A 23,929-nucleotide genomic window follows, 5' to 3' on the forward strand; every position below is an offset into this window, starting at 1 on the left:
TTTACTACTCTTTTGGTAAGGTTGGCTAGAGTTTGAGCAGAGGGGAGAGCAGGGACGTGAGGGAAGACAAATGTCAGTATACTATTACAGAGCTTATGAATGCCTATAGACATCTTTAGGGCAGCTGTGGCAAAGTGTAAGTGGAGCTGGAGGGTTGGGTTTCAGCAATCTTCACTGTCCTTGTGGATATAATTCTGAGGTCATGCTTGTAGTTTCCTGGGTTTTCCCCTTCCCTCCCGTCCTTCTCCTCCCCCTCCCTTCCCCTCCCCTCTCTTCCCCTTCCTTCCCCTCCCCTCTCTTCCCCTTCCTTCCCCTCCCCTCTCTTCCCCTTCCTTCCCCTCCCCCTCCCTTCCCCTCCCCTCTCTTCCCCTTCCTTCTCCTCACCATTCCTTCCCCTCCCCCTCCCTTCCCCTTCCTTCCCCTTCCTTCCCCTCCCCCTCCCTTCCCCTCCCCTCCCTTTTCTTTCCTTCCCCTCCCCTCCATCCTCTCCCCCCCTCCCCCCTTTCCCCCTTTTTTTTGAGACAGGATCTTGCTATTGTCCTGGGTCTTATCTGGAGAACAGACTGGCCCTGAACTTCATTAAACTTGCCCCTCTAGAGTGCATGGTGCTGCTTTGAAGTACATTTAAAATGGAATTTCTTTTTCCTTGTTGTTTACTTTTCTCCACTTACATTGGAATTCTTTTTTTTTTTTTTCCTAGCAGCAACTCTTAGGAAATGTAAACTTCCTTGCTCTCGGAAAACTCCTAGAAGTTGAGTCTTATGCCATGCTTGTGTTGAGTCTTATGCCATGCTTGTGTTGTTGTCTTATGCCATGCTTGTGTTGAGTCTTATGCCATGCTTGTGTTGAGTCTTACGCCATGCTTGTGTTGGAGCTTCCTGGGAAGCTGATGCAGGGCGGTTGCTTTAATCCACAAGTCCACAGTTAGTCCATGTAGTAAAGCCCTTAAGAAAAAAAAAATCTTGATTTTTATATTGTATGAAATGAATTTAAAGACGAAATTTTTGTTTTGTGAGAATGTGATATATTTATTTTTTAAAAAAGATGCCTGTATGAAAATTAACCACCCTAACAGTTTCCATAGCTGTTTTCTTAATTACTAATTGTGAAAGGTGACTCTTGTGAGTCAGTTCATTTGTTTTGACTCAGAACCTCAGTGAACTTTTTGCTGTTTTTTCATTAGTGTTAAATGAAAAGAATTCTGGATTCTGTCCTAGTATACAAAATATTAATGGCACCTCCTAATACAGCATGTATTTAAAATTGATTTAAAAATAGAGGTATGTATGGTGTGGCACCTGGGGACTTAGGAATCACCCCCAAACAGTTGTTTGTTTGTTTTTCTGGGAGAGATACAAATAGCTTTACATTGAAATCGCACAGGAATTCAGAAGACAGCAAAAGGGGGTTACTTCCATAATATTTTTCCTGTTTGTTTTGTTTGGTTGTCTTTTAAGATGGTACCTTCCTATGTAGCCAGGCTTGTCTGGAAGTCACAACAGTTGGTCTGTCTAAAGAAGATGTCCTAAAAGTTAACATAGGTTAGCTCTGTATTGTTAAAGTTTGCTTATATTTTGCTTAAAGAGTTAGAAAATTTTGCATCCACCCTATAACATTCACTTGGAATTTATTTCTCAGACTGTGAAGTCTATAGGAGATTCTGTCAAAGAACTATTTGTAGCCCAATAAAATAACTAAAGTTATGAATTTCTAAAAAACATACTTTTTAGAAATTCATAACTTATAACAACATATTAAAGGCTCTTGAGAAACCCTGTAACAGATAAATATATTAAATTTGGATGAGATAATGCAGCCACATGAAGTTTTTTTTTTTTAATTTATTATGTACAGAGTTCTGCCTGCATATATGCCTATATACCAGAAGAGGGTGCCAGATCTCATTACAGATGGTTGTGAGCCACCATGTGACGGCTGGGAATTGAACACAGGACCTCTGGAAGCAGTCAATGCTCTCAACCTCTGAGCCATCTCTCCAGCATGTAGTGGTTCTTAGAAGAAAGCCTGAGCACCAGGTCACTAATTAATAGATGCCATAGATCTTGAAAAAGCAAATCTTATGACACCAACCATGTAAAGCTGTGTAAGATAACCTGTTTTAGTTACTGTACAGAAGAGATTGGAAATGTATCGTTTTAAAAGTTGCTTTTTAAGTCAGTTATGCTGATTCAGTCTTTCAAGCCTAGCATCTGGGAAAAGGAGACAGACAAGCCTGGGCTACATAGGGAGAGACCATCTTAAAAGACAACCAAACAAAATAAACAGGAAAAATATTATGGAAGTAACCCCCTTGTATGGCAAAGGTAGAGTAAATGACGCCATCAAACAGTTGCTGAAGAGTCGGGGTGGCTCTTTGTACTGATAGAGAGAGATAGCTAGGTCTAATTGAATACAGGTAGTTTAAAAAGCAACGTAAGTATAAGCACACTGGAGAGCGAAAGAGGAAACTAATGTACATACATCACTATACAGCCAGCTTGTCAATCTGTTTATATAAATAATGCTTATGTTTAAACATATCTAATTAAAAAGTTCGAGCCCAGGCTGGCTTTGAACTCACCGTAAAACTCACGCTGACCTCAAACTTAAGGCAAGTCACTTGTCCACATATATGCACTCCCATACCAGCTTCTAATTCCTCCTCCCCCCATCTTCTCTCTTCTCTCTTTCTCCTCCTGTCTCATCTCCTCCCCACCTGTTTCTGAGATTGGGCATCTCACTGTGTAGCCCAGCTTGGCCTCAGACTTTCTATATACTAGGTTCCTCCTTTCTTAGTCTCCTTTAGACTGCCATGCCCAGTAGATGATTTTTTTTATATTGCCTTATGTTATGGGTTGACATACTTTTTGAGAGAGGTTATTAATAGACTAAAAAGAATTGCTTATTTTCATTTTGTAAATGTACTTTATCAATACTATATAATAGTCGTAATATTTCAGAAATAATAACATATCAATGAATTGCATACCTCTTACCCAATTATGTATTAAGTTCACTTATCCTTTTGAAGTTTGAACTTGTAGTTACAGGTATTCTAATCCTGTTTGCATTTACTCAGGAATTTGAGTCAGAGAATGTAAAGGAAAAGTTAGAGTCAATATGTAGAATGTAGTGGCTTAGGTATAAGGCCGTCACCGTTTGGTGGTTGTCCTGCTTTGTTGTCTACTTGACACAATTGAGTAAGTACTTCTCTCAGATTGGTCTCTAGACATGTCTGGGCCACCTCTGGCCAGGTGGCCCTGGGTTGTCTAAAAAAGTATGGTGAGCAAGCTATGTAGAACAAGCCAGTAAATGGCATCCTCCATGGCCGGTGCTTTAGTCCCTGTCTGCAGGTTTCTTCTGGGTTTTTCTTAATGGTTTATAAGCCGAAGTAAAACCCTGTTCTCCCAGAGTTGTTTTTGGTCATGGTCTTCATCGCAACCATAGAAAGCAGGGTAGGGCAGTGAAGAACTACTAAGTTAGATTTTCTTCTTCCTTCCTTTCTTTGTGAGATGGTTTGGCTGACTTAAACTCCAGGTGGTTTTTTTACTTCCGAATGCTTTGATTACAGGTGTGTGCCGCCATGCCAAGCTGCATATATATACTTGCTTAAACTTAGACTTTCTCCCTGTGAACATACTTAACTTTTTATTGAGATTCATAAATATTTTTAAGTTATCCAAGGGCTAGGAATGTATCAGTGGTAGAACACTTGCCTCACGTGCTCTGGTACCTGCATTTGATCTTCAACATCCTGAAAAATAAACTTAACAATTAATTGGCCTTTGTTGAAATTACATTGACACAGTTGTACAGGACCCTAGTCGCATTGTGTTCCTGATTTTGCTACAGAGAGCACCATTTACCTTGAACTCCCCATGAATGAATCATAACATCTGTATGTTTTATACAGACCATGTGTTGTTGCATATATCACTTCTTTAAAAGAGAGTTAGCTTACTCTTTGGAAATTATTTCCACTTAACCAAGGTTTTAAGGTTAATATTTGGGAAAAATGCGTTTTTCCCCATCTCTTGAAGTTTTTTTTTTTCATTAATGTATTTTGTGTGCTCATGAAAATACAGCACCTTACTATGAAATACCAAAACCCCACTAAAGGTCTTTTTCTGTTGTTGTCTTGAGACACTGACTTGTTTTGTAGCCCAGGCTGGCCTTAAACCTACAAGTAACCTTTCTGAGTTGCTGGGGTGATAGCATGTGCCAATATAATCTGAGGGCATCTTAATTTTTTGTTTTGAGATGAGTTTTAATTACTTTATTGTCCAGGCTGTCCAGGAATTTAGTACTTCTTCCTTAGCCCTTCCTAATGCTACCGTCACAATGTGGTCATTTGGGTATTGTTTTTCATTTAACCTGAAGTAAGGGTTTAAGTAGGTTATAAGTATTGAACACTAGAAAAATGCAAATCAGTTTTCATCAGTTTTATATGTTTATTCGTTTTTTGGAAACAATATGTATTTTACTTGTCTGCTATTCCTTGTGTGGTTTTTGCTTGATGGAAAGCATAGATTTTTATGTACATGACCAATGACAAGGATTTCCAAGCTCATATTTGATAACAGCTGTTTGCACTTTTCTGGAAATGCCGTAATTGTGCTATTTCTATTCCAACTTTAGAATTACTATATAGTAGGAACCTTTGGTGCTCATTGTAGGCATAATGTTTTTGTGCACTGGGGAAAGTTTACCCTTGTGTTATTCAAATGATGGTTTCTCTGCCCTCATATCTTTTTTCAATTGGGACACTTAATTGTAATGCTTACAACAACAATCTCCTGGCTCAAGTTTGTGTCAACAGTTCTTACCATTGATTCTCTGCCTTGTCAATGAATGCAGATCACCTAATGGGTGGGCAGAATACAGAATAGGGTGGAACATCTGCCAATCAGAGGAAGGAGATAGGGGAGAGACGGAGATTTATATCATGGAGGAGGATGGAGGATTTGGAGCCATAAGGAAGAGGTCCAGAGAGAGATCATGGAAACACACCTGAAACCCACAGAGGCAGATCAGTGATAATAATAATATGCACATATCATGGGATGGGGCTGGGAGGTAGCCAGATTGGTTTAGGGAGTAAAGGTAGATCATTTAAATAATCTCAAATGACTGTTAGTTTATCTGTGTAATTATTGAGGACTAACAGGAAGAAAATATAGCACCAGATTAAATCACTGTTTACATTTCTAGTAAGAGTACTTTTTTATATAGTTCATCTGCTTTTAGTTTTGTCATTTGGGGTTTGTGGACTCTCTTTGTGACTGAAGTTGGGCCCCTAGCCTCATGGTGCGTTCCTCAGTGGGGCCTTTTAGGAAGAGTGAATGTTCTACTCCAATTGTCAGTCTGTCCAGGAGGAACTGCCGTGGGTAGTTTTGCACACGCACCTGCAGGGTATAGTTTCTCTTGGGAATATTTTTGCACTTGGTCTCCAATTTCCTAGGAATTTAAGATTCATTCAGAGTAAATTTAGCCCTCATTCAACTTTAATACTTTGTTTAGCTGTTTTATTTAAAAAAATAGGAAATTTGAGAAGTCATCACAAGTTCTTACAAACTCTTTCAAAATATGAGAAAATTAAAAGGTGGCACAACACATGTAACACACTCACAGTCAGTTTTCACACACAGTCTTACCACCACCAGATGGCCCCAGGCAGCCAACACAGCTTATGTATCCTCCTGCCTGCTGCAGTTTCTTAAGTGCTGGATTATAGACAGGCATGATTATTACCCTGTTGGCTTTATGCATTCTACTGCAATCCAGTTATTTGACTAATCTGTTTAATTAAAATCTATAATCTTAACCTTATTTAGAAGGATCCAGAGTAGAGACTCAGTTGTGAGAAAATGGAGCTGAAGCCAATGAAAACAGTGGTTTCTGGGGGACCTGAGAAAGAAATACATGTCAGACAAGAAGGTTAGAGGTAGCTACTCCCTGAGATCCTGTCCTCATTGCCCTTTAGTGTTTGCTTATCATTTCTTGGAGCCCAACTCTGTGCTCTCAGAAAGAATCTGGGAAGTTTAAACACGGTGCTAATAGCTAGAAAAAACAAGAGAAGAATTTCTGTTTTCTTACTGAGATAAGAATTAACAAATATGAAATAGTAATAAAGAATTCAGATTAAAGCATTGTCAAATTATTATGCAGCCGAACTGGCATCTTTACAAAATTAGAGCAAATGTTTGCTGCCTGCATTCAAAGCTACTCTTTGCAGCTTCTTTTGGACATTTACTTCAACAACCCATGTTCAAATGATAATTCGTAGTCAACAGTCTCCATGCTGAACAGATCATACACTAAAATTGCAAGTACATTTATAAATAATTTTAGCAAATGTTTTACTTAACATTCTTTAAAGCGCAGAGATCCTAAACATGTTCCCAGTATTCTTTTTATATTCTCTAACGATATAAAAATATAAATACCTCTTGGTTGGGCCAGGTGGCACAGACCTGTAATCCCAGCCACTTGGGAGGCCAGAGAACATTACAAGTTGAATCCCCATAGGCACCACAGTGAGTTCAGGGCGCTCTGGGTAACTTACTGAGACCCTATCTCATAACAAAAAGTAACAAGGGCAGGGCTATAGCTTGGGACTATTCTTTTTTAGCATGTGTGGGGCCCTAATGATAGTAACAGAACTAATAGTGTCAGAAAATAAGAAGTGAAGAAAAACAACTCAGAGGTCATCAGACCAAAGATTTGGCTCTGGGTGATTTCTTGACCCTTCTTACATATTTGTTAGCACAAAAGCAAATTTTATGAGCGTAAACAGAAGAAGTTAAAGAATAGGAAAGTGAACTGGACTAAGGCAGGAAGATTGCCAGCTTGTAGCCAGTCTGGGCTACATTGTGAGGCTCTGTCTCGAGAGAATATTTGAAGAATAAAACAGGGGAGAATAGTATAATAATAGAGGAATTTCATAGAATCTTTGGGAGGTTTAAGTGAATCGAGAGAATATTTGAAGAATAAAACAGGGGAGAATAGTATAATAATAGAGGAATTTCATAGAATCTTTGGGGGGTTTAAGTGAATGCAGGTGATATTATTCATCTGGAAAACTAATAGGAACTATAAAACAAGTACCCATTTCTAAGAAGTAATAAATAGAATTATTTTTTTCAATATCAGACTTTGTTATTCACTCATTTAATATATTTATCAAGGAGCAGAGATACAGTATTTCAAGACTCAAATAGAAAAAAATATGTTCAAGTCTAGTAAGTTGAGAATGGTTGAGTTGAACAGGAAGGAAAAGTACACAGAGGTGACTCAGTATTCAGAGCACTAGGTGCCCTTCTAAGCACATCTGTGGCAGCTGTTAATCCCTTGCAACCATGTGGTGCACAGACATACATGTAGGCAGAACACGCATACACGTAAATAAATAGCAAAGTAGACCACAGACAATGGTAGAGAAGGGAAGTAAGGTAGACCTTTGGCTTAGATTCAGTCTGAGACCTGTGGGTGTAAATTGGGGACAGCACTATCTCCTCAAGAGAATGCTAGAGACAATTCTGTGGAGGTTGGAAGCCAACTAGAAAATTACATTTTCCAGGCCAGCGAAGATAGAGGCCTGAACTGTGATGATCAGAGAAAGTAAAAGGAGAAGCAGGGTGCCTTAAGATTCTTAGGCAGCTGAATCCACTATATTTGGCACTTGAATAAAATAATAGAAAATCATTGGACAATAGTCATATTTCTACTAAGCAGCCAAACAGGAGTGCCATATTTACTGAGGTAAATGCAGAGAAAACAGTGTTAATTTAAGTTACCTTCAAGATGATTTTCTAGGCCTCAAAATAGGCCTCTCTTGTTGTTTTGAGACAGAATCTTCCCTTTATAGCCCTGACTGTTTTGGTGCTTTTAATGACCAATGGTTCTCCTGCTTCAGCTTCCATATTGTTAGGATTACATAGATGTACTCCTGTCTTAGGATTCAGTGTATCTTAAACAGAATTGAGCAGTTTGAGTCCCTCTACAATAATAGGCTTTTTGGTTTATTTGTATTTTGTTTTGCTTTGTTTTTCTGTAATAATAATCTGGGCTTTCAGGCAAAAAGGATTTTGGAATACTTGTGTCTACCAGCCTGACACTGGTATTTCTCAATACTTGTTTTCTCTCTCTCTATTTTTAAATTTAATTTCTTTTCTCTTTTCTTTTTTTTTTGGTTTTCGAGACAGGGTTTCTTTGTGTAGCCCTGGTTGTCGTGGAACTCACTTTAATCCACCTGCCTCTGCCTCCCGAGTGCTGGGATTAAAGGCATGCACCGCCATGCCTGGCTTTTTTTTTTTTTTTTTTTAAACTTATTTGCTTTACTCACTGTGGTTTCCACTTCCTGGTTACCCCTTCTCACAGGCCTCTCTCCTCACCCCCTGAACTATCCCTCCACCCTGGCACTTGAAGTTACTGTGAGTCTAGGTGCTTCTCCCACCGAGGCCAGACAAGGCAGCCCATCTACAAGAACATATCCCACAATCAGGCAACAGCTTCTGGGATACCCCTCGCCCATTTCCAGACCAATACTTGATCTTAATGATAAATGGTGTTGGTTTTATTGACAGATGTATGGTTTTATTTTTCTTACCATGTAATGAAATACATTTAGAAAGGCACTAATACCTAGTGTCATATCCATTGAAATTGCAAAAACTAGTGCTGGGGACTTGGGAAGTTAAATAAGGAAGATTATTGGGACTTCTGTCATTGTAGTCTGTAGAATAAATAAATATCTTTTTTTTTAATGGATGAGGAGACTGTTTAGTGGGTAACATGGATGCAATGCAAGCACAGAGACCTGAGTTTGGATTCCCATCATCCACATAAGAACAGAGCTGGTGTGTACCCGTCACTCTAGTGCTAGCATGCAGAGACAGGAGATCTTTCGAGACTTACCTGCCAATGTCAAACTCCATTTAATGAGGGACTTTGTCTGTCTCCCCTCCTCTCATAGATGTACACACCAAAACAAAAATCAAAACAAGAATACAAGTGGGTTTTGATAACATTATATGCAATATACATTTGAAATTGCTTTAGGTTTCACTATGTAATTAACTTTTCAGAAATGACTTGAATTAATATAAAAGAAGAGTATCCATTGTTAATTGAAAAATAGTATTTGCTGTGCGTGGCAGTGTACCATTATCATCCCATTATTGGATGCTGAGGCAAGCGGGTCAACAATTTGAGGCTGGCTTAGAATACATAAGGAAAATTTGTTTCAACCAAACAAAACCACGGAATTTTCCTCACTGGAGTTTGGACAGTTTTTTTGATACACTAATTTCCATTAAGGTGTTACATAAGCTGTCATTTTGTAATTGTTATTTTGCATAAACTCTGAAGGTTTTTTGAGTTTTTTTCTGTGCTGTGTAGAGGTAGAGGTCATTCTTAGAAGCAAAGGCACTGGGATCCTCCAGGAATAAGAGTATGAAAGGGTTCCGAGTCCCAAGAGCTGGGGTTGTGCTGTTTACTCCTGTTGTCACTTCAAGTTGTTATGTAAATTACAATATGACCATCAATCCTATTAATAATACAGTTCAAATTGAAGATTATTTGCTATAAATTTAGTAATCTTTTAAAGCAAGTTCTGGATGAAAATATTTGGGTTTTGCTGAATTAAGTAACGAGCGTACTGGTCACCAGCTTCCTGAAAAATACGGTAAGGCCCACACAGACATTTAAACATCCACGCGCAGGGTTCTTAGACTATGTTCTCTTTGTTCTAATGTAGAGAAACTTCCTTTAAGCTGGTTGCTGCATTCATTCAGCTCATCTTTCCTTCTCTTACTCCTCCCTTTCTTTCCCTACACTTTGTTTTAAAGTTTCATGGGATCCTGCCCAGCAAGGCCTGAACTCACTATGTAGTAGAGGCTGGCCTTGGATTCCTGATTCTCTTGTTTCCACCTCCCAAGTGCAAAACACCTGGCTTCTTTCAGTGTTTCTAAATGTGTTTGTTACAGTCTACAACTGGTTAGTGCACTGACCCCAAGCTGTAGTTACCAGCTTGGAAGATTAGGTAATGTAGAAGACAGTGATTGGCTGTGTCATAAAAGCAACTTAGAGGAGTTCATCTGTATAAAGCGCCGTGACCTAAATCAGAGGTGTCCTCACTGTACCTGGACTCTGCAAGGGATTTACTGCACTGCCAGAAACAAGACCTACCCTGTCAGTATTACTATGGAAAGATTTCAGCTGGCGAGGAAGTTGCATGTAGGTACCCATTCGGATATCTAGGATTGGTGGTTTTTGGGTGTTTTGTTTTGTTTTGTTTTTCCCCCATACTTTAGTATTTGTAAGCTTAATAGTGAATCTTGGAGAACTGAAGTGCTTATTAGCACTAGCTTAGACTATTATCCCCTCAATCCTTGGCTGTGAAATTCATCTGCTGAAGAGTAAAAACTGTGTAAAGTTAGGAACATTCGTAACATCTTTACCACGAGGGAGGCTAGGGAAGGGTGAAATGATGTAAATATACTATAATCTTAGAAATAAATAATTAAAAACAGGTAGCTAAAATAGTAGGAAAGAGATTGTCATATTAGGCCTGTTTAGAAGCAGGTAGCTGAAATTACTCTTTACATGTTTAATAATCAGAATCTATGGGAGGTCTTACTCTTGGGTTATAGCCACATGTCTTATATGATAGAAAAATAAATTCCTAATGAATATCTCTGCTTATCTTTTAATAATTGCTTTTGCAAGCTTTCGTGTCAAACGTTCTTATACTAGGTTTATAGTACATTTTAAGTAATTTAACATATTGTTCTTTATGCTATGCTATATACGTAAGTCCTATGTTTTGATAACTTGACCAAGAAAAGTATAAGTGTCAATGTTAGTAAAACCTGTTATGTACATGATGTACATATATAGCATGTATGTTTAGTAAAAAACAATTTTTTTTCTTGGCCAGGATTTTCATTTGTGAATTGAATTTTTACTATGCTGATTCTATTGTAAAATATAAATTATATATATATATATATATATACACACACACACACATATATATATATAAATTGACATATGGAATTTTAAAGTGTCATATTTGTGCTCTATGTTTAGAAGGGATCTTTTAAAAGATTTATTATTATTATGTGTAGGTGTACATGTTGTTACAGTGTGTGCATGGGAACCTGTTTCACATTCCCTGGCATTCTCTGGAGCTAGAGTTACAGAGTGTCCCTGATATGGGTGCTAGTCCTCTAAGAGAGCAGCAAATACTTCTAAACTGCTAAGCCACTCTCTTGCTCCCAGAAGGGATCTTTAAGTGAACCCAATATAAATTTTTAATAATGTCTTATACCTTGAGATATATTGGACATTCAATGTGTTAACTAATAAGGACTTCCCAGGACCCGGATATTGCTTGATGCTGAGAACTCAGTGGAAAATAAACTATACATGTTTATTACCTTTTGTAATTTATTGTTAGGCCAGCAGGATGGTTAAGTGATTCCATGAATTTGTTATTGAGTAAGAAATGCTGTGTGTATGACAGGTGACCTTGATCTGTAGTCTAGGGGGATCAAGAATTCACATAATGGCATTCCTGCCTGGATGCCCTGGCTCTTCATTGTAGTTCTTTTACTGGCAATGTGATTGAACAGACTGCTTCAACTTTTTGTATGTCTTTCATCTTTTAGATTAAAAAATGAATTTCCAAGGAAGGAAGGAAGGAAAAAAGGAAGGAAAGAAGGAAGTATGGAAATTGAACTAGAAAAGCAAAGCTTACTCTATAGATGTCTGTATAGATGTATAGATTTCTTATTCATCATGATTTCAAAAGATGATTCCTTTGCCTCCAGATTTCGCCCCGCCCCCTCCCCGACCTCATGTTTTCAATAAACCAGTAAGTTGGAGATTTGAGTTACCAGTTTGCATTCACTGACACGTATCCCTGTTTTTGTGGTATGCCTTGGGTATTTGCTATAAGTGAATGAGTTTTTATTTCCAAGTCTTTAGGGAAATGAGGCTTATTATTCCTCCTCCCTCTTTCCATCCCTGTTTTCCTTCCCCCTTTCCTCTTTTTCTCCCTCTATAAATAAAATAATAAATAAATAGAAAGATTTCTGCTGGCATCAACTCAAAGGAAGTTACATGAATGTATCCATTAGTTAGGATTTATGTTTTATTTCCATACTTTGACCTTATACTACAGCTGATTCTGGCTTAGAACCCCAGCATTCCAGTTATCTCAGCCCCGCAGTTGTTAAGATTGCCACTGGGGCCAGCACACCTGCTTTGTGGGCTGAAAAGCCTCTGCTCAATCATATCTCACTTTGGTTTCCTATAATAAAGAGGTTTTTTTGTTCGTTTTGATTTTTTCTTTGTTTGTTGTTGTTGTTTGGTGATATAAGTTCTCAATATGTACCCCTGTCTGACGAGAAGACCAAGCTAGCCTTGAACGTCTGACAAGCCTCTGCTTCCTGGCTAATGACTCTACAGATTTGTACTATTATGTCTTTCTGTACCCTAGGCTGTTCTAAATGCACTATAAAGTCCTGAGTGGAACTTGTCATAGTTGTAAGTTGGCCTTAGCCTCTCCTGCTAGAATTATAGGCATGAGCCATTATGCCAGGCTAACATCAGTCATTTCTTTTTTGAAATATTTAAAATTTTTTATCTCTATCAATTTATGTGTATTTGATGACTCTTAAGGTATTCCTGTATGTCTTTTGTTCGAATTTGGATTGTCGTCAGTTAAAATTAAAGTTCCAGTGTAATATCATGGCACTAAAAAAGTCAGCTATGTAGATCAGTAAGTCAGGTGTGGCTGCTTGTACCTGCCTCCCAGCATTCAGGAGCTAAGATGGGCTGCAAAGTGAGTTCCAGTCCCTCCTGGAGTGTAGACTGAGGCCTTGTCTCAAACCTGACAGACAAAACATGGGGGAAGAAAAAGGTACCCAATTTATTTTTTACACTCTATATTCCATTCCTTGCCCCTCCCCATCCACCCTCCGACTGCTCCACATACCATACCCCCCCACCTCATCTCCACGTGGATGCCCCCACCCTCCACCCCACCTGACCTCTAAACTCCCTGGGGCCTCCGGTCTCTTGAGGGTTAGGTGCATCATCTCTGAATGAACACAGACCTGGAGGTCTTCTACTGTGTGTGTGTTGGGGGCTTCATAGCAGCTGGTGTATGCTCTCTGTTTGATGGTCTAGTGTTTGAAAGATCTCGGGGGTCCAGATTAATTAAGACTGCTGGTTCTCTTTCAGGACCACCCTTCTCCTCAGCTTCTTTCAGCCTTCCCTAATTCAACCACAGGCATCAGCTGCTTCTGTCCATTGGTTGGGTGCAAATAGCTGCATCTGACTCTGAGCTGCTCCTTGGGTCTGTCGTGAGGGCAGTCATGATAGATCCCTTTTTGTGCTCCATAGCCTCAGTAATAGTGTCAGGACTTGGGACCTCCCCTGGAGCTGGATCCCACTTTGGGCCTGTTACTGGACCTTCTTTTCTTCAGGCTCCTCTCCATTTCCATCCCTGTAATTCTTACAGACAGAAACAATAATGGGTCAGAGGTGTGACTGTGGGATGGCAACCCCATCCCTCACTTGATGTCCTTCCTGTCTTCCTGCTGGAGGTGTGGTGTGCTCTGTAAGTTCCCTCTCCCTACTGTTGTGCATTTCATCTAAGGTCCCTCCCTATGAGTCCTGGGAGTCTCTCACCTCCCAGGTCTCTGGTGCATTGGGGGGGGGGGGGGCTAAACCTCCTATTTCCTGAGGTTGCCTGTTTACATTCTTTCTGCTGGCCCTCAGGGCTTCAGCCCTTTTCCCTCACCCAATACCAGATCAGGTTCCCCTCTATCCCCCACTGCCCCTCCACCCTGTCTGCTTTCCCTCCCAAGTCCCACCCTCCCTTCCCACTTGTGATTGCTTTCTTCTCTCTCCCAAGTAGGACTGAAACGTCCTCACTTGGGCACTTCAGCTTGTTGAGCTTCTTGAGTTCTATGGACTGTATCATGGGTATCCTGTACTTTTTTTTTTAATCAGTGGAAATTCTAGGTCTGGTGTGGTACAGGAGGCAGAGACAGGCAGGTCGTTCAGTGTTAGAGACCAAACTAGTCTGTATAGAGAGTTCCAAGCCAACCATGGTTGAACAGTGATATCTTGTCAGAGCCCATGACATTAAGTTGGAAGTGAATTTACAGGATAGTCGTCTAGGAATAGACTGAGTAGATCAGAAAAGGTGGTGTCCATTCATATTTTCTGAGGATTCTGCTTTTTGTTTAGGTGGAAGTGTTTTTCTATGACAAATACTTAAAATGATAGAGTATGTATATTTTAACTCAATATAGTAGTAAAGTAGTAGTTGCTGACAGGGTAATTTTTAGTGCAGGCTGATTACCTTTGTTAATACATCTGAACATGTAAGCTGTGTTGTTTGTTTGAGGTCAGGAGGTAGTTACATTGCTTTGTTTCTTATCCTGGCAGTTGGGCAGGCTAAATGAAAGCTTGGATGGGAGCAGTTAATCCCTTTAGTGTGGACAGTATGTTGCCTCTGAGGACACAGCCTTGGCGTCTTAGGTTTAGGAGAGAGCTTGTCAAATGCATGTGTGGGAACTTAAATGACTTCTAATCATTGAAGGGCAGCTAAAATTTTTAGTGTGACTTGCTTAATGGAGGGGGTTTTAGTTAACAAATCCACATCCTTTCTTTATCTCATTAGATTACAAACAGCGATTTAAAAAAATAATAAAATAGGATAAAATAAAAACAAACCAGAATAGAACAGAACAAATGGAAGTAAAACAAAACAAAGAAAAACCACAAGATGCAGAGACACACATATCCACATACAGAAATTCCATAAAAAAGCACATCAGAAACCATAATACACATGTAAAAGACCTATAAGGCAAGAATAAAGAGAAAAAGAGAAAAATAATGCCTAGACAAAGCATTATGAGACAAAGTTCTTCCAAAATATGCCACAACTTATTTTGTGTTGGCTGCCTATTGCTGGGTATGGGGTCTGTTCTTAAGAGTGTTTACATATACATTGAGACTCCATTGGAGAAAACATAGTTGGAGATACTGGATTAGGGATAGGGCTTGTGTCTCCTTGCTCCTTTCAGTGCTGCAACTCCCATCTGGTTTAGATCCATGCCAGACCTGTGCTTGCTGCCACTTACAAAGATGTAAGTTCATATATGCATCAGTCCTGTTGTATTTAGAAGGCTTGTTTCCCTGGTGTCCTCCATCCCCTCTAGCTCGTACACACTTTCTGCCTCCTCCTTTGCAGCGATCTTTGAGCCCCAAAGAGGAGGTGGGCGGTTGAGATGGGGACTTGATGGAGCCATTCCTTTTAGAATTTAGTGCTCTGAGGTCTCACTGCACATGGTGCAGCTGTGGGTCTCTGCATTTGTTCTCATCTGCTGCAAGAACAATGATGGCTGAACAAGACACTGATTAATTTGTGTCTAGCAGAATTTCATTAGGAGTAATTTTATTGACTTTGTTCCTTTAGTAGAACATACTTGGATTTTCCCTAAATTTATGTTTTATGCAGTCCCAGGTTCCTGGCCGCCTAAGCAGTATCACACATGGATTTCTTCTCTTGGAGTAGACCTTATAACCAAACAGATATTAGTTGATTACTCCTATAAGCTTTGTGCCACTATTTTACCAGTAGATGTTACAGGCAGGTTACCATTGTCAATTAAAGGGTTTATAGCTGGGTTGATGTCTCACTTTCTCCTCTGACAGGATATAGAGTACCTTTTAGTACCATGAACACTATTAGTAGGCATGAAGTCTCTAGTTAGGCACCAGCTTGACTTCTCCAGGTAGAGTAAGATGTGTAGGTGCATCCCATCTTCAACAAAACTATATACTACTATCAGTTTGTGGGGAGCAAACAAAAGCCTTGTCAGTATCCTGGGTTTGAGGGTGTTCTTGGGTTGGTCCCCTTTGGTTAACAACTCAATTAGCCATTATTCATCCTGGAATTGGAGAATTCATTTAGTGATGACATGTTCCTTCAGTTGGGATTTTGTTCTTATTCACTCTTGAGTCTGGTTATGTTTCTGATTTTGGCCCTATTACTAAGGAAGTTTGAAGAACTTAGACTAATCAGACAAACTGGTGTCTTTTTTTCTCAGTTTCTTATGTGGAATCATTACAGCATGTTGAAATGTTGAGCCTTAGCAAGTCTTTAACTTCTCTGAATTAACTTGAATGCCACCCATTCAGAGATCTATGTGAGTTTTTCTTTGTGTGTCTAGCTTTAGAAAGTAAGTCTAGACAGCAGAAAACCTGTATTTCCTTGGTATGCTATGCCTGGTGCTGAAGTTTGTGGATCAGATAGTGAGAGCTGAGCTAGCAAGAAATTTACTTGAAAAATTAAGCAGACCAACCCTAATCTTGAGTTTAAATAGTGAGAATTTAGGAAAAGCTATTAAACAGCTTGTTAGTACTGTGTGTATGTGGAAAAGCATTACACTGCAGGGCAGCATTACTAAAGGTTGTGCAAACCTTTTCTGGCACAACAGAGGATTCAGAGCAGCCACATATGGTTGTGCTCAAACCCAGAACCAGACTTTGAGAGATGGGGGATGTATTGTACAAATAAGTTTATACTGTGTAGATGATGGTGACTATAATGCTCTTTTAAGATGCTACAGACAGTATTTTGTAACAAGTGTTTACAGAACTATTATAATTGTAGTGCTGGGGAAGGGGCTTTGTGAGACTTCAACTTGATCTAAGTCTTAATTTCACTTCATAAACCAGAATTTCCCTAGAGGTTACGACTTCGGCTTTTCCTTTTTAGGGAAATGAAAAATTCTCACTTTTACTTACTTTTTGTTAACTAACAAGTAAAAATGGTACTACATATTGAGCCCACCACTTATTTTTGACAGTTTTGTGTTTAACTGTAATCCATTGAAATAGTTGTTTTTCTTTCACTATAGGACTTTGGAGCAAATGTCCAAACAAGCATTCCACTCTGGCATTTATCACAGCAACCCTTCACATAAAATCACTGTTCTCTTTAGTCCTGGGTATGTTTTATTGAGGATAAATTTTAGGTGTTTTTTTTTTTTTGATTTAAGTTTTATTGCATTATGATGAGAAAAGATACATAATTTCAATGTACCTGAATTTATTAACATTTAAAAACATATTTTGAATAAATAGACTTATATTACATTCTTCTTTCCCTTCTGTACCCCAACTCCTCTCGGATAGCCCCTCCCCTTTCAAAACCTGAAATACCTTTCGTTTTTATCATATTCTTTAAAATCTATAAAATATTATAACAATAAAAATGAATATTATAAAAGTTGTTTGATATAAACAACAGTCAATTGAACAGTCTTATGTAGATGCTTGTCTACAGCAATACTGAAAATACATGCGTTTTTCCTCTATAAATTTTAAATAACTCCAAATATATTAAATGTATGATATTTTAAAATAATATATCACTATTAGTTTTTTCTAATGAACATAAATAGATAAAGCCTATTTGTTTTGTTTTTAGTAGAGCTTAAAATCTTGGCTCTTACTGTGGTACAAACATAAAATAACAATTTTTGGACATTGGATTTCATTGTAATAAGGCTGTACTTAAATGTCCCTCACATCACCAAAGGATTTTACCTCCATAGTAGATAAGCTAAGAGTTGACAGTTCTGCTGTGTCAAGGAATGAATTGTAGGCACGATTTTTGGATACAGATTTCCTGCTATGGTCAAAGCTATCTGACTTGTGATTGTAGTCATTGTCAGGCCGCAGGGAACAGGTTACATTCATTTAAGAAATGGTGTGTGTATTAAGATGGTGTATCCATGAAGTCATTCATCAACTGTTTCAATGAACAATGGTTCTGCTTGGAGGGTGGCACAGATGTTAGGTGAGGGTAAGACTCTGGTGCATTGGCTGTGATGATTTTGAAAAGCGTTCATCTCAGAATAAGAGTAACTTATAAAGTCCTCTTCTTCAAAATTGATGCAATAATGATAAACATCAAGCAAAGTCTTCAGTCACTCTTTGCTGTTCTCTTACAAACCACCTCCCAAATTAATCTTCTACATTTCTTTTGGCTGTATAAATAATTGTGAAATATGGAAGCTGTTCTGAGAACCATAGAACAGTGTAAAAACATCAAATAAACAACCCTACTAATAGAGAGGCTGAGATAGGAGAAGCATGATTTCAGTACCATTCTGTGGTACACAGCAAGACCCTGTCATGTACAAACAAGCAGAACATGTATATGGATTGTACAGTATTGGACCTATTTCTCCCATTACCAAATTAGACTATGGGATGACAGCCGACAAATTTCTAATTCCTCATATTTTTGAATTTCAATCGATTAGGATATGTTGGTAATATTAATTTTCATAATGAGATATTAAGGAAAAGTGATTGTTAATTCCCGTTAATTTTCTTGTTAGAGGTGGAGCTATGTTTGAGTGGGTTTGTTGAAAGATTACTTTCTTGCTTCTTCTAGGGCGTAGTTTCACTCCTTGTGTTGGTGTTTTCCATCTATTATCCTTTGTAGGGATGGATTTGTGGAAAGATATTGTGTTTTGTCATGGAATATCTTGTTTTCTCCATCTATGGTGATTGAGAGTTTTGCTGTGTATAGTTTCCTGGGCTGGCATTTGTTTTCTCTTAGGGTCTGTATGACATCTGTCCAGGGTCTTCTAGCTTTCATAGTCCCTGTTGAGAAATCAGGTGTAATTCTGATAGGTCTGCCTTTATGTTACTTGACCTTTTTCCCTTACTGCCTTTAAAATTCTTCGTTTAGTGCATTTGGTGTTTTGATTATTATGAGACAGGAGGAATTTTTTTTTTCTGGTTCAGTCTACTTGGAGTTCTGTAGGCTTGTTTATGGTCATCTCTTTAGGTTAGGGAAGTTTTCTTCTATAATTTTGTTGAAGATATTTACTGCCCCCTTAACCTGGAAATCTTTACTCTCTTCTATATCTATTATCCATAGGTTTGGTCTTCTCATTGTCCTGGATTTCCTGGATATTTTGGGTTAGGATCTTTTTTTGCTTTTTACATTTTCTTTGACTGTTGTGTCAATGTTTTCTATGGTATCTTCTGCATCTGAGATTCTCTCTTCTATCTCTTGTATTCTGTTTGTGATGCTTATATCTATGACTCCTGATCTCTTTCCTAGGTTTTCTAACTACAGGGTTGTCTCCCTCTGTGATTTCTTTATTGTTTCAGTTCCATTTTTAGATCCTGGATGTTTTTTTTTTTTTAACTTCGCCTGTTTTATTGTGTTTTCCTGTAACTTTTAAAGAGATTTTTGTGTTTCCTCTTTAAGGGCTTCTAGCTGTTTACCTGTGTTTTCTTGTGTTTCTTTAAGGGAGTTATTTATGTCCTTCTTAAAGCCCTCTATCATCATCATGAGAAGTAATTTTAGATCAGAATCTTGCTTTTCTGGTGTGTTGGGGTATCAAGGACTTGCTATGGTGGAAGATTTGGGTTCTGATGATGCCAAGTATCCTTGGTTTCTGTTGTTTATGTTCCTGTGCTTGCCTCCTGCCATCTGGTTATCTCTAGTGCTACCTGCGCTGGCTATGTGTGACTGGAGCCTGTCCTTCCTGTGATGCTGGTGGAGTCAGAACTCCTCAGAGTCAAGCTGTGTCTGTGATCCTGGGATCCTGTGATCCTGAGATACTGGGTGTGTCCTAGCGCCTGGGAGTCAAGCTGCCTTTTGGGACCTGAGATCCTAGTGTGACCAAGCTCCTGGGAACCTGGGATCCTCTGATCCTGGGCGTGTTAAAGCTCCTGTGAGTGGAGCTGCCTCTGGGTGTTGTGGGGCTGGCTGTGGAGTTTACACCCAAGGTCTGCTCAGGGCGCCAGCCCAGACAGACCAGAAAGAACCCATGCCACTGGTCTAGCGTGCCTGGGTCTTTGCTAGTCCAAGTTACTCGCCGTGTTGGGATAGATGTTGTGTCCTCCTCACCTCTGATCCTATGATCCTGGGCATGTTGGAACGCCTGGGAATGGAGCTTCCTCTGGGTGTTGTGGGGCTGCCTGTGGAGTTTGTGCCCAAGGTCTGCTCAGGGTGCCAGCCCAGACGGCTAGTATTTTTTTTCTCCTCCTCCTCTTCCTCCTCTTCCTCCGCTTCCTCCTCTTCCTTCGCTTCCTCCTCCTCCTCTTCCTCCTCCTCTTCCTCCTCCTCTTCTTTCTTCTTTCTTCTTCTTTTGTTTTGTTTTCGAGACAGGGTTCCCTGGCTGGCCTTGAACTCAGAAATCCACTTGCCTCTGCCTCCCAAGTGCTGGAATTAAAGGCGTGCGCCACCACTGCCCGGCTTAGTATTTTTTTTTTTTTCTTAAATGGTTTATGACACTGTCACTTTCATTCTTACTATGAGAATTATAATTATGGATTTAAAATTTTCCTGTAAACACTTTTAAAAAGATACAGTCACTCTCAGAATGTTACTTTGTGAGAAGGCATCTGGTTTTGGCTCTTTGAAATAATAAAGCCAAGGTCTTCATGTTCATTGCATTATAGTAAAGGAGAATGCCTTGTTTTTAGGGTCCAGATGAAGAAGCTGTTGTGGATCTTGGCAAAACTAGCTCAACTGTGAACACCAAGTTTGAAAAAGAAGAATTAGAAAGTAAGTTCATTTAAAATAATTTATGTTTAGCAGGGAAATGAGCACATGATTCTTGTCAATGTTTTCTTACGTTTAACTTACAGCGTCTGGAAATGTTGTTACTTAGAAGACTATTGGGTACTTTTGTAGTGTAGTGCAATGAATAATAGTTCTGCAGACGCTCATCTTATGGTCAGACTATTTCCTGATGTTTACTCTCTTGTAGTATTGGCATCGATAGATTTCTGAAAGCCGTTCCCACCTCATTGACAGTTGCCATTACTTGTGAAAAGAAAAGTAATGATTAGAAAATGTATTCCTTTCCCATGATTTTGGTAGCCTGGCTGGGGTACCAGGTTTGAAGCCACAGGTATCACTATTTGTCATCAGTTGCTCATTTCATTGGTGCTACAGTAACCCCCACTTAGAATTATGCAGCAAATGAGTTCTTTATTCTCCCATAGGGGGGGGAAATCTATTAGTTTTCTTTCTTCCTTTGCTTTTAGAAATAGTTTTGGAGTTACAGAACATTTTTTGTGTGCTCCTTACATGGGCTTATCTAATGTTAATAATAATAAATCATACCATTTGTGAAAATACAAAAGCTGACCCTGGGAAACTAGAAGTGGGTTTACTTACAGATTCCTCAGCTACAGCTCTTGTCTGGAATTGATTGGTTTCGACTACTGGCCTTTTTTGTTCCAAGTGAGTACCCTGGTTGACACAGTTTGAGATATATGGTACCTTTACTCTTAGGTTGTGTCTCCCTAGGCTCCTCTAATCAGTGTGGGTCTCTCATTCTGACCTGGTGGTCATGACACTAACAGTGGAGGAGGGTGAGTGGGTTGTACTTTGTACAGTGGTTCACAGTTTGCAGATTGAGATGAAGTGTGTACCACAGCAAGGACTCATGCAACATGGTTGTAGATACTATATCATGTTATTGATGAATTAATGTGGAACATTTGGCTAAATTCATGTTCATCGAAAAGTTTGCATATACACTTTAAGGACTTTTTATGTTAAAATGTTCCAGTCCTATATTAAACACTTAATCTGTTGCTTTTAAGAAAAAAATGGAGTCCTTTGCATTTTATTCTGAGTTTTTTGCCCCTGCATCCTGAGTGATGAGCTTATATCTGCATGAGCTAACATGCTTGGGTAAAAATGACTTAAAATTCCAAAGTACCACATGCAATATATTGTAACAGAGGATACCGAGGACAAGAGCAAACGAAACAGTTAAGACTGGAGCTTTAGTATATTCTCATCTTTTTCTAGTCTTTCTGCTATGTACTCATAGAATGTTTTTTACTTTAGTATATTAGGTTGGTGTTCTAAGTGTTAGCTGGAGCCATGAGATTGTAATCTTAATACATAGCAGTTGTCTCTTCAGTTATAGTTTCACTAAAAAAAACTTGTGAAAGCACTGAGTTTACTTACAGTTATTTACATTAGTGCGGTCTAATTCACATGTACAATTAACCATTTAAAAGTATTCAGCTCCATGTTTACATGCTATTGTTGTACAACCATCACAGCTTTAGTTCCAGAAGCATGCCTGTCATCCCTGAAGAAACTTTGAATAATTAAGTTTTAAATCTGTAAGTTCTGTTATAATTTCCCTAATAATAAAGTCTTAATTTCCGTAGAGATTGTATCCAGTTCTTAGTATTTTAGGCAGAGTGCTTGAGTACTAGGAGATGTTTCAACAAATAAGTTCAGTGTGTTTCCCTAAGTCTGGTTTTCACTTTCAAGTCTTTTAAGTTTTTACTTTAAAAGTTGCTCATTTATTTAACACATTTGTTTTTGAGACAAGACCTTGCTCTGTAGCTCATTCTGCCCAAGAACTTGCTCTAGAGCCTAGTAGATCTGATGGTTAGTCTTCAATGTCAGCTTTTAGAAGCACTTAGAATAATACACACCTGTGAGCATATCTGTGTGACTATTTCTAGAGTTTTAATTGAAGAGGGGCAACCTACCTCTAAATGTTAGTAATAACTATCCTATGGCCTAGGAGCCCTGTCTGAAAGAAAGAGAAAAAGAAGAAAGACAGCAGCAGAGTGGCAGGGAAAGTGGAGGGCACAGTAGAGTTTTTGTAGTCCTCTGTCTTTGTTTCCTTATGTCAAGATATGAGCAAGAGCCTCATGTGTCTGCTGTCATGCCTTGCTGAGTTTAATATATGCTCTCAAACTATGCTGAAATAACTCCTCCTTTGTAAGAAGTTGTTGGTCATGTGTTTGGTCTCAGCATCCAGAAAGCTGACGTGAGAAAAGTAGCTAATATACCAGGCCAGTCTTGAACTTACAGGTCAGCCTCCCAACTGCTGAGATAATGGGCTGGGCCACCAGGCCCAACTTCATTTACTTGACTGATACTGAGACAGCCTGTTTGTAAGTAGTGAATTGTCAAATGATTACGACCAAATGTAGTTGGTAAGGATCAAGTATACATTTAAGTCTCATGTATGAGGCCAGACAAGATGGTACATTCCTGTAATCATTGCTTGGCATGCAGGGGCAGAAGGATTCTGAGTTCATTGCTAGCCTAGTAAGAGCCTGTGTCAAATGCTAAAATGAGAACAGAAATTTGTTATAGTAAAAATTAATCGGGGCTTTCTACCCCATCTTTGTTTGATCATTCAGTTTCCAAATAAAAGACACAATCTTTGTATTTATAGTAAGCCTTAGCAGCACTAAAGCTGGAAGAGACCAGTTCTCCAAGCTATTTTACCTATTTCTCTCTCAGTAGCCCTGAGATAGGACTGTTCCGCCATGTTCCGCCTGGGGAACTTCCTCTAACTGTCCAGCCATGGCCACGTCTCATGATCCCTTATCCCATGGTGTCCTCTCCTCTCTCCACTCTCTGCTCTCCTCTCTCCTCATGGTCTATCCTCAGACCCCAAACCAGGGAACCGAAGCCCCACATACCTCTCTTCTGCCCAGCTATAGGTAGGTGGTAGGCATCTTTATTGAACTAATAGTTTTAAGTTAAGGAGCAACATTATATAATATCATTTGATGTACATGAGGTTTCCTTGTCCCAAAGGCAACCAGGTCTTGGGGGCCAGTATTTAGCATTGCAATTCAGCAACAGACCAAACCTCAACAAAAAAAATCTCAGGATAAAAAGTGTCCTAATATATTTATTTCCTGACCATCTTATGAATTATTTATGAAAAGAGTATTATTAGCCTAGTATTTCAGCAAACTGTTTTATTTTATATGTAAAGGCAACAAGCAGTCTATGTCAGAATTTTTTTCTTTACAGAGTTGCCTATATTTTAAATTTGTAGTTCATATCTCTCTATATTCAGCAAAG

The 23,929-nt window shown here is 39.0% G+C and overlaps 1 protein-coding gene across 20 annotated transcripts in view; it reads left to right on the forward strand.

Moving 5' to 3' along the window:
• Slc4a7 (solute carrier family 4, sodium bicarbonate cotransporter, member 7) overlaps positions 1–23,929 on the forward strand; it is a 96,934-nt gene that overhangs the window by 5,644 nt on the left and 67,361 nt on the right. For 13 of the 20 annotated variants that reach the window (XR_001781108.1, XM_006517998.1, XM_017315953.1 and 10 more), the window contains exon 2: positions 20,548–20,629. Coding sequence is in view for 19 of the 20 variants with exons in the window: in XM_006517998.1 (XP_006518061.1) it covers positions 20,548–20,629 (82 nt within the window). In the remaining variant the exon portion in view is untranslated. Of the gene's footprint in view, positions 1–1,927; positions 11,879–20,547; positions 20,630–23,929 lie in introns of those variants that run through there. The other 7 variants (NM_001360508.1, NM_001360512.1, NM_001360515.1 and 4 more) reach the window with 2 other exon arrangements.

The sequence above is a fragment of the Mus musculus genome, chromosome 14 (assembly GCF_000001635.26).
Source record: "Mus musculus strain C57BL/6J chromosome 14, GRCm38.p6 C57BL/6J".
Classification (NCBI taxonomy): domain Eukaryota; kingdom Metazoa; phylum Chordata; class Mammalia; order Rodentia; family Muridae; genus Mus; species Mus musculus.